Source organism: Oncorhynchus keta, unplaced genomic scaffold (genome assembly GCF_023373465.1).
Source record: "Oncorhynchus keta strain PuntledgeMale-10-30-2019 unplaced genomic scaffold, Oket_V2 Un_scaffold_7763_pilon_pilon, whole genome shotgun sequence".
Taxonomy (NCBI): domain Eukaryota; kingdom Metazoa; phylum Chordata; class Actinopteri; order Salmoniformes; family Salmonidae; genus Oncorhynchus; species Oncorhynchus keta.
In genome coordinates this window covers 655,054-666,111 of record NW_026290998.1, presented here as the reverse complement: position 1 = coordinate 666,111, position 11,058 = coordinate 655,054, and the positions used below count along the sequence as shown (strand labels likewise).

The 11,058-nt window shown below is 46.6% G+C and overlaps 1 protein-coding gene across 1 annotated transcript; it reads left to right on the top strand.

Annotated features, from left to right (window-relative positions):
• Nucleotides 1-2,417: 2,417 nt before the first annotated feature.
• hspb2 (heat shock protein, alpha-crystallin-related, b2) lies at nt 2,418-9,390 on the top strand (the record flags this gene model as incomplete). Its single annotated transcript, XM_052517396.1, has 2 exons — nt 2,418-2,608; nt 4,552-9,390. Coding segments are annotated over 2 exons (407 nt in total), but the record flags the coding sequence as incomplete, so codon positions are not given.
• Nucleotides 9,391-11,058: the final 1,668 nt, after the last annotated feature.

Sequence of the window (11,058 nt, the reverse complement as noted above, 5' to 3'; positions counted from 1 at the left end):
CCCCCAGGGCTGAGAGAACTGTCAAACTACTGTAAATCTCCCCCAGCCCTGAGAGAACTGTCAAACTACTGTAAATATCCTACCCCCCAGCCCTGAGAGAACTATCAAACTAATAATATATAATATCCTACCCCCAGCCCTGAGAGAACTATCAAACTAGTAATATATAATAATATATAATAATATAAACTAATGTAAACCTCTTCCCCCCCAGCCCTGAGAGAACTGTCAAACTACTGTAAATATCTTACCCCCCCAGCCCTGAGAGAACTGTCAAACTACTGTAAATCTCTCCCCCCCAGCCCTGAGAGAACTGTCAAACTACTGTAAATATCTTACCCCCCCAGCCCTGAGAGAACTGTCAAACTACTGTAAATCTCTTCCCACCCCAGTGCTGAGAGAACTATCAAACTACTGTAAACCTCTTTCCCCCCAGCCCTGAGAGAACTATCAAACTACTGTAAATCTCTTCCCCCCAGCCCTGAGAGAACTATCAAACTACTGTAAATCTCTTTCCCCCAGCACTGAGAGAACTGTCAAACTACTGTAAACCTCTTTCCCCCAGGGCTGAGAGAACTGTCAAACTACTGTAAATCTCCCCCCCCCAGCCCTGAGAGAACTGTCAAACTACTGTAAATCTCCCCCCCCATCCCTGAGAGAACTATCAAACTACTGTAAATCTCTTTCCCCCCAGCCCTGAGAGAACTGTCAAACTACTGTAAACCTCTTTCCCCCCAGCACTGAGAGAACTGTCAAACTACTGTAAATATCTTACCCCCAGGGCTGAGAGAACTGTCAAACTACTGTAAATCTCTCCCCCCCAGCCCTGAGAGAACTGTCAAACTACTGTAAATATCTTACCCACACCAGCCCTGAGAGAACTGTCAAACTACTGTAAATCTCTTCCCACCCCAGCGCTGAGAGAACTGTCAAACTATTGTAAATCTCTTCCCCCCAGCGCTGAGAGAACTATCAAACTACTGTAAATCTCTTCCCCCAGCGCCTGAAAGAACTATCAAACTACTGTAAATCTCCCCCCCCCCCCAGACCTGAGAGAACTGTCAAACTACTGTAAATCTCTCCCCCCAGCCCTGAGAGAACTGTCAAACTACTGTAAATATCTTACCCCCCCCAGCCCTGAGAGAACTGTCAAACTATTGTAAATCTCTTCCCCCCCAGCGCTGAGAGTACAATCGAACTACTGTAAATCTCTTTCCCCCCATCCCTGAGAGAACTATCAAACTAATGTAAACCTTGACTCCTCCCCATCTATATGATTCTATTATCTAACTCCTCCCCATCTACATGATTCTATTATCTAACTCCTCCCACATCTATATGATTCTATTATCTAACTCCTCCCCCAGCTATATGATTCTATTATTTGACTCCTCCCCCAGCTATATGATTCTATTATCTCACTCCTCCCCTGCTATATGATTCTATTATTTGACTCCTCCCCCAGCTATATGATTCTATTACTTGACTCCTCCCCCATCTATAGGATTCTATTATCTCACTCCTCCCCCTGCTATATGATTCTATTATCTGACTCCTCCCACAGCTATATGATTCTATTATTTGACTCCTTCCCAGCTATATGATTTTTTTATCTGACTCCTCCCCCAGCTATATGATTCTATTATCTGACTCCTCCCCCAGCTATATGATTATATTATTTGACTCCTCCCACATCTATATGATTCTTCTATCTGACTCCTCCCCAGCTATATGATTCTATTATTTGACTCCTCTCCCAGCTATATGATTCTATTATTTGACTCCTCCCCCAGCTATATGATTCTATTATCTGACTCCTCCCCCAGCTATATGATTATATTATTTGACTCCTCCCACATCTATATGATTCTTCTATCTGACTCCTCCCCAGCTATATGATTCTATTATTTGACTCCTCTCCCAGCTATATGATTCTATTATTTGACTCCTCCCCAGCTGTATGATTTTTTTCTCTGACTCCTCCCCCAGCTGTATGATTCTATTATTTGACTCCTCCCACATCTATATGATTCTTCTATCTGACTCCTCCCCAGCTATATGATTCTATTATTTGACTCCTCTCCCAGCTATATGATTCTATTATTTGACTCCTCTCCCAGCTATATGATTCTATTATTTGACTCCTCTCCCAGCTATATGATTCTATTATTTGACTCCTCTCCCAGCTATATGATTCTATTATTTGACTCCTCTCCCAGCTATATGATTCTATTATTTGACTCCTCTCCCAGCTATATGATTCTATTATTTGACTCCTCTCCCAGCTATATGATTCTATTATTTGACTCCTCCCCCAGCTATATGATTCTACTATCTGACTCCTCCCCCAGCTGTATGATTCTATTATCTGACTCCTCCACCAGCTGTATGATTCTGATATCTGACTCCTCCCCCAGCTCTTACCCCCCAGGACCTCCTCACCCCCACCCTGTACCATGGTTATTATGTCCGTCCAAGAATCACCAAGCAGCTAGGGCGGGGCTTCTCTGATATAGAGGCGGAGCCAGGGAAGTGGACCGTTCGATTGGACGTGTGTCAGTTCACTCCTGATGAAGTCACTGTTCGCACTGTCGACAACCTACTGGAGGTAAAGACTTCTAACCCCTGACCTCTAACGAAATGGTTGATGGACATCAGCAAATTAATACATACCATATGAAACACAACATAAAGTATCACACGTAATGGAGTCTCTGATTTACTTACAGAATAATATGAAATGCTCGAAGACCAGGTGGCTTTGAATGCCACTCTGGTCAACTTAATAGTGGTTGTCCCAGTGTTGGCCACTCTGGTCAACTTATTGAGTCCCAGTGTTGGCCACTCTGGTCAACTTATTAGTGGTTGTCCCAGTGTTGGCCACTCTGGTCAACTTATTGAGTGGTTGTCCCAGTGTTGGCCACTCTGGTCAACTTATTGAGTCCCAGTGTTGGCCACTCTGGTCAACTTATTGAGTGGTTGTCCCAGTGTTGGCCACTCTGGTCAACTTATTGAGTCCCAGTGTTGGCCACTCTGGTCAACTTATTAGTGGTTGTCCCAGTGTTGGCCACTCTGGTCAACTTATTAGTGGTTGTCCCAGTGTTGGCCACTCTAGTCAACTTATTGAGTGGTCGTGCCAGTGTTGGCCACTCTGGTCAACTTATTAGTGGTTGTCCCAGTGTTGGCCACTCTAGTCAACTTATTGAGTGGTCGTGCCAGTGTTGGCCACTCTGGTCAACTTATTAGTGGTTGTCCCAGTGTTGGCCACTTTGGTCAACTTATTGAGTGGTTGTCCCAGTGTTGGCCACTCTGGTCAACTTATTGAGTGGTTGTCCCAGTGTTGGCCACTCTGGTCAACTTATTGAGTGGTTGTCCCAGTGTTGGCCACTCTGGTCAACTTATTGAGTCCCAGTGTTGGCCACTCTAGTCAACTTATTGAGTGGTTGTCCCAGTGTTGGCCACTCTAGTCAACTTATTGAGTGGTTGTCCCAGTGTTGGCCACTCTGGTCAACTTATTGAGTGGTTGTCCCAGTGTTGGCCACTCTAGTCAACTTATTGAGTCCCAGTGCTGGCCACTCTGGTCAACTTATTGAGGAGTTGTCCCAGTATTGGCCACTCTGGTCAACTTATTGAGTGGTTGTCCCAGTGTTGGCCACTCTGGTCAACTTATTGAATGGTTGTCCCAGTGTTGGCCACTCTAGTCAACTTATTGAGTCCCAGTGTTGGCCACTCTAGTCAACTTATTGAGTCCCAGTGCTGGCCACTCTGGTCAACTTATTGAGTCCCAGTGCTGGCCACTCTAGTCAACTTATTGAGTCCCAGTGCTGGCCACTCTAGTCAACTTATTGAGTCCCAGTGCTGGCCACTCTAGTCAACTTATTGAGTCCCAGTGCTGGCCACTCTGGTCAACTTATTGAGTCCCAGTGCTGGCCACTCTGGTCAACTTATTGAGTCCCAGTGTTGGCCACTCTGGTCAACTTATTGAGTCCCAGTGCTGGCCACTCTGGTCAACTTATTGAGTCCCAGTGTTGGCCACTCTGGTCAACTTATTGAGTCCCAGTGCTGGCCACTCTGGTCAACTTATTGAGTCCCAGTGCTGGCCACTCTGGTCAACTTATTGAGTCCCAGTGCTGGCCACTCTAGTCAACTTATTGAGTCCCAGTGCTGGCCACTCTAGTCAACTTATTGAGTCCCAGTGTTGGCCACTCTGGTCAACTTATTGAGTCCCAGTGTTGGCCACTCTGGTCAACTTATTGAGTCCCAGTGTTGGCCACTCTGGTCAACTTATTGAGTCCCAGTGTTGGCCACTCTGGTCAACTTATTGCCCCCACCCCGTGAAGGGGTTGCATCAGAGCGAGACTTCAAAATGGTTCTCAATGGCGATGCCCACGCTAAAAATACCTCTATCATGCTCTATTCCCCTGACCCCTGACCTGTTACCCCTGACCTCAAACCCCTTAACAAACCTTCTGGAGTTAAACGACCTGTCTCTCTCTCTCCCTCTTCCTTGGTTCGTTGTGGTGTGTGTTTGTGCGTGTGTGTGTGTGTCAGGTCAGTGGTAACCACTCCCAGAGACAAGATGTCCACGGGTTCATCAGTCGGTCGTTTACGAGGACCTACATACTTCCTGTGGGTGTCGACCCTCTACTGCTCTTCGTCGACCTATCACACGACGGCATCCTCTCTGTCTCCGCTCCCCGGACAACCCCCGACCCGCCCTCCTCACACACGCATATCATACACACTCACACCGACAAGACAACCTAGTGACGACACACAGACACAACCAAAATACGACTTAGTGTCTGTCCTCTGTCATGGATCAATCCCAATTCCCCCTAGGATCAACCCCAACACCCTCTAGGATCAACCCCAATACCCTCTAGGATCAACCCCAACACCCTCTAGGATCAACTCCAACACCCTCTAGGATCAACCCCAACACCCTCTAGGATCAACCCCAATACCCTCGAGTGTCCTCTGTCATGGATCAACCCCAATACCCTCTAGGATCAACCCCAATTCCCCCTAAGATCAACCCCACCACCCTCTAGGATCAACCCCAACACCCTCTAGGATCAACCCCAATACCCTCTAGTGTCCTCTGTCATGGATCAACCCCAATTCCCCCTAGGATCAACCCCAATACCCTCTAGGATTAACCCCAACACCCTCTAGGATCAACCCCAACACCCTCTAGGATCAACCCCAACACCCTCTAGGATCAACCCCAATATCCTCTAGTGTCCTCTGTCATGGATCAACCCCAACACCCTCTAGGATCAACCCCAACACCCTCTAGGATCAACCCCAACATCCTCTAGGATCAACCCCAATACCCTCTAGGATCAACCCCAACACCCTCTAGGATCAACCCCAATACCCTCTAGTGTCCTCTGTCATGGATCAACCCCAATTCCCCCTAGGATCAACCCCAACACCCTCTAGGATCAACCCCAATACCCTCTAGTGTCCTCTGTCATGGATCAACCCCAATTCCCCCTAGGATCAACCCCAACACCCTCTAGGATCAACCCCATATCCCTCTAGTGTCCTCTGTCATGGATCAACCCCAATACCCCCTAAGATCAACCCCAACACCCTCTAGGATCAACCCCAATACCCTCTAGTGTCCTCTGTCATGGATCAACTCCAATTCCCCCTAGGATCAACCCCAATACCCTCTAGGATCAACCCCAACACCCTCTAGTGTCCTCTGTCATGGATCAACCCCAATTCCCCCTAGGATCAACCCCAATACCCTCTAGGATCAACCCCAATACCCTCTAGTGTACTCTGTCATGGATCAACCCCAATTCCCCCTAGGATCAACCCCAATACCCCCTAGTGTCCTCTGTCATGGATCAACCCCAATTCCCCCTAGGATCAACCCCAATACCCCCTAGTGTCCTCTGTCATGGATCAACCCCAATACCCTCTAGGATCAACCCCAATACCCCCTAAGATCAACCCCAACACCCTCTAGGGTCAACCCCAACACCCTCTAGGATCAACCCCAATACCCTCTAGTGTCCTCTGTCATGGATCAACCCCAACACCCTCTAGGATCAACCCCAATACCCCCTAGTGTCCTCTGTCATGGATCAACCCCAATACCACCCGGAATGAGATATATGGAACGCAGACCGTGGGGGAAAGCAGAAGGAACAGAGACTGTGGGGGTTAGTAGACTGTGGGGGATAGGAGACTGTGGCGGATAGGAGACTATGGTGGATAGAACAAGGACCGTAGACCATGGGGGATAGAACAAGGTACGCAGACCGTGGGGGAAAGCAGAAGGAACAGAGACTGTGGGGGATAGGAGACTGTGGGGGATAGGAGACTGTGGGGGATAGGAGACTGTGGCGGATAGAACAAGGACCGTAGACCATGGGGGATAGAACAGCAGACTGTGGGGAATAGCAGACTGTAGGTGATAGCAGACTGTGGGGGATAGCAGACTGTAGGGGATAGCAGACTGTAGGGGATAGCAGACTGTGGGGAATAGCAGACTGTGGGGGATAGCAGACTGTAGGTGCTAGCAGACTGTGGGGGATAGCAGACTGTGGGGGATAGCAGACTGTGGGGAATAGCAGACTGTGGTTGATAGCAGACTGTGGGGGATAGCAGACTGTGGTTGATAGCAGACTATGGGGGATAGCAGACTGTGAATGATAGCAGACTGTGGGGGATAGCAGACTGTGGGGGATAGCAGACTGTGGGGGATAGCAGACTGTGGTTGATAGCAGACTGTGGGGGATAGCAGACTATGGTTGATAGCAGACTGTGGGGGATAGCAGACTGTGGGGGATAGCAGACTGTGGTGGATAGCAGACTGTAGGTGATAGCAAACTGTGGGGGATAGCAGACTGTAGGGGATAGCAGACTGTAGGGGATAGCAGACTGTGGGGGATAGCAGACTGTAGGGGATAGCAGACTGTAGGGGATAGCAGACTGTGGGGGATAGCAGACTGTGGGGGATAGCAGACTGAGGGGATAGCAGACTGTGGGGAATAGCAGACTGTGGGGATAGCAGACTGTGGGGGATAGCAGACTATGGGGGATAGCAGACTGTGGGGAATAGCATACTGTGGGGGATAGCAGACTGTGGGGGATAGCAGACTGTGGGGGATAGCAGACTGTGGGCGTTAGCAGACTGTGGGGGATAGCAGACTGTGGATGATAGCAGACTGTGGGGGATAGCAGACTGTGGGGGATAGCAGACTGTGGTTGATAGCAGACTGTGGGGGATAGCAGACTATGGTTGATAGCAGACTGTGGGGGATAGCAGACTGTGGGGGATAGCAGACTGTGGAGGATAGCAGACTGTAGGTGATAGCAAACTGTGGGGGATAGCAGACTGTAGGGGATAGCAGACTGTAGGGGATAGCAGACTGTGGGGGATAGCAGACTGTAGGGGATAGCAGACTGTAGGGGATAGCAGACTGTGGGGGATAGCAGACTGTGGGGGATAGCAGACTGTGGGGGATAGCAGACTGTGGGGGATAGCAGACTGTGGGGAATAGCAGACTGTGGGGGATAGCAGACTGTGGGGGATAGCAGACTATGGGGGATAGCAGACTGTGGGGAATAGCATACTGTGGGGGATAGCAGACTGTGGGGGATAGCAGACTGTGAGGGATAGCAGACTGTGGGGGTTAGCATACTGTGGGGGATAGCAGACTGTGGGGGATAGCAGACTGTGGGGAATAGCATACTGTGGGGGATAGCAGACTATGGGGGATAGCAGACTGTGGGGAATAGCATACTGTGGGGGATAGCAGACTGTGGGGGATAGCAGACTGTGGGGGATAGCAGACTGTGGGGATAGCAGACTGTGGGGGATAGCAGACTGTGGGGGATAGCAGACTGTGGTTGATAGCAGACTGTGGGGGATAGCAGACTGTGGCGGATAGCAGACTGTGGGGGATAGCAGACTGTGGGGGATAGCAGACTGTGGGGGATAGCAGACTCTGGCGGATAGCAGACTGTGGGGGATAGCAGACTGTGGGGTATAGCAGACTGTGGGGGATAGCAGACTGTGGGGGATAGCAGACTGTGGGGGATAGCAGACTGTGGGGGATAGCAGACTGTGGGGGAATCCCATTGATGTGTTCTATCAGGCCCACATTGTGGTTTCTACAATCCCATTTGGATATATTTGTCTGTTTTCGCTGCATAATATTTAGAAGTTGTCTTTTTCGGGTTTCAAATTTCTTTGTGCTCAATGCCACCTCCCGTTCTGATAAACTGGTAGCAAAGCCAGCATAGAGAAGTCGGTGGTTGTAGTCAAAGCCGTTTTTAACTAGTGCATTTGATTGGTGACGAACATGTACTGTATAAGGGATGGCATCTTTACAAGCATTATACTCCAATATCTACCACAACGTAGTGTCAAATACATATATTAACAATAGCCTAAATGTAGGTTGATTCTGATGGCCGGTAATGAGGAGATTAGGGATCTATCCCCAACCGTTTCCATGGTTTCTGTGGAACTCTTACATAATCTATTAGATCGGACATTTCTGAAGATGTATATTGTTGCTTAGTGATGCTCTAGTCTACAATAAAATATACCTATTATTACAAAAACAATAGGTATATTTTATTGTAAACTAGAGCATCACTAAGCAACAATATAAATTAGTGTTGTTTCTTAAACTAGAATATAGTCTAATGATCCCCATAGATCATAAATAAATTAATAAATAAGGATTGAGCTCTTGAATTGAATGGTTGATTAACCGGAACTCACACATGCTACTGTTGAATGGTTGATTAACCGGAACTCACACATGCTACTGTTGAATGGTTGATTAACCGGAACTCACACATGCTACTGTTGAATGGTTGATTAACCGGAACTCACACATGCTACTGTTGAATGGTTGATTAACTGGAACTCACACATGCTACTGTTGAATGGTTGATTAACTGGAACTCACACATGCTACTGTTGAATGGTTGATTAACCGGAACTCACACATGTTACTGTTGAATGGTTGATTAACCGGAACTCACACATGCTACTGTTGAATGGTTGATTAACCGGAACTCACACATGCTACTGTTGAATGGTTGATTAACTGGAACTCACACATGCTACTGTTGAATGGTTGATTAACTGGAACTCACACATGTTACTGTTGAATGGTTGATTAACCGGAACTCACACATGCTACTGTTGAATGGTTGATTAACCGGAACTCACACATGTTACTGTTGAATGGTTGATTAACCGGAACTCACACATGCTACTGTTGAATGGTTGATTAACTGGAACTCACACATGCTACTGTTGAATGGTTGATTAACCGGAACTCACACATGCTACTGTTGAATGGTTGATTAACTGGAACTCACACATGCTACTGTTGAATGGTTGATTAACCGAACTCACACATGTTACTGTTGAATGGTTGATTAACCGGAACTCACACATGCTACTGTTGAATGGTTGATTAACTGGAACTCACACATGCTACTGTTGAATGGTTGATTAACTGGAACTCACACATGCTACTGTTGAATGGTTGATTAACCGGAACTCACACATGTTACTGTTGAATGGTTGATTAACCGGAACTCACACATGCTACTGTTGAATGGTTGATTAACCGGAACTCACACATGCTACTGTTGAATGGTTGATTAACCGAACTCACACATGTTACTGTTGAATGGTTGATTAACCGGAACTCACACATGCTACTGTTGAATGGTTGATTAACTGGAACTCACACATGCTACTGTTGAATGGTTGATTAACCGGAACTCACACATGCTACTGTTTGGTCTTCGCCTCCACCAAATTACTCCCAATTCAACACTCAAATCAAATCAAAATGTATTTGTCACATACACATGGTTAGCAGATGTTAATGCGAGTGTAGCGAAATGCTTGTGCTTCTAGTTCCGACAATGCAGTAATAACCAACAAGTAATCTAACTAACAATTCCAAAACTACTGTCTTATACACAGTGTAAGGGGATAAAGAATATGTACATAAAGATATATGAATGAGTGATGGTACAGAGCAGCATAGGCAAGATACAGCAGATGGTATCGAGTACAGTATATACATCAAATCAAATCAAATCAAATGTATTTGTCACTCTGTTAAGATGTGAAAGAGGCAGAACAATGCAAACATGGCAACACATCAAACCTGTAGTGCCCAGCGCCCTCCCCAGCCATCCGGCCGTTGCACCAACCCAAGGATGCCAGGCGCCGAAACATTTCCTTCCTTTGATTGGCCGACAGAATATCAGAACACAGGCACATAACTGTCCAAGCGGGTCGCTAGTCGATACAATTGTTTTGTGATCTTTTAGATTGGTTCTGTGAATAATAAAAGTCAGGTTTAAAGACTAAGGGGATATCTGTGATTTCTGTAGTCTGGCTCTCTGCAGCGAGGATGTGTGTGTATTTAAAATAACTCAAGATATCTGTCATTCATTTTGACGTTTTTGCCAAGGGTCATTTTACTAACTAAGATGTTTGGTGTTTCTCAAAGAAAATAATGTGCATGAAAACAAGTAATCTGTTGTTGAATGTGGAAGAATCTGTTGAAGAATCCCTACTGTTGACCAATCACAGACGAAGGGGCGTAGACTTTGGGTCTTTGGGTACTTCGACTTGCCTCTAAAAGTCCAAAACGAACAAAAATGTCACAAAATGTCATCACAAGACATGCACAAACTCTTTCTAACTGTTTCGGCTGTATATGTGAAAATGAGCATGCCGAAATCAAGTGCAAAGCACACTGGGTATTATTATTGGCCTTGTTTTGGGGTGGAGCTCATTAGAATATTACACAGCATGCTTTGAAATTGATAATTTGATCATTTACATGTAGTTAACTTATCACACCATAATGCCATCAGATTTCTGATACCGATGCAGGGTAAAAGGGGGATGTAACGGCGTTCTTCGTTTGTCGAAAGAGAGTCGGACCGAAATGCAGCGTGGTGGTTACTCATGACTTTAATAGAAAAAGTGACACATGAAAAAACTATACAAAATACAAAACAACAAACGGAACGTGAAATCTA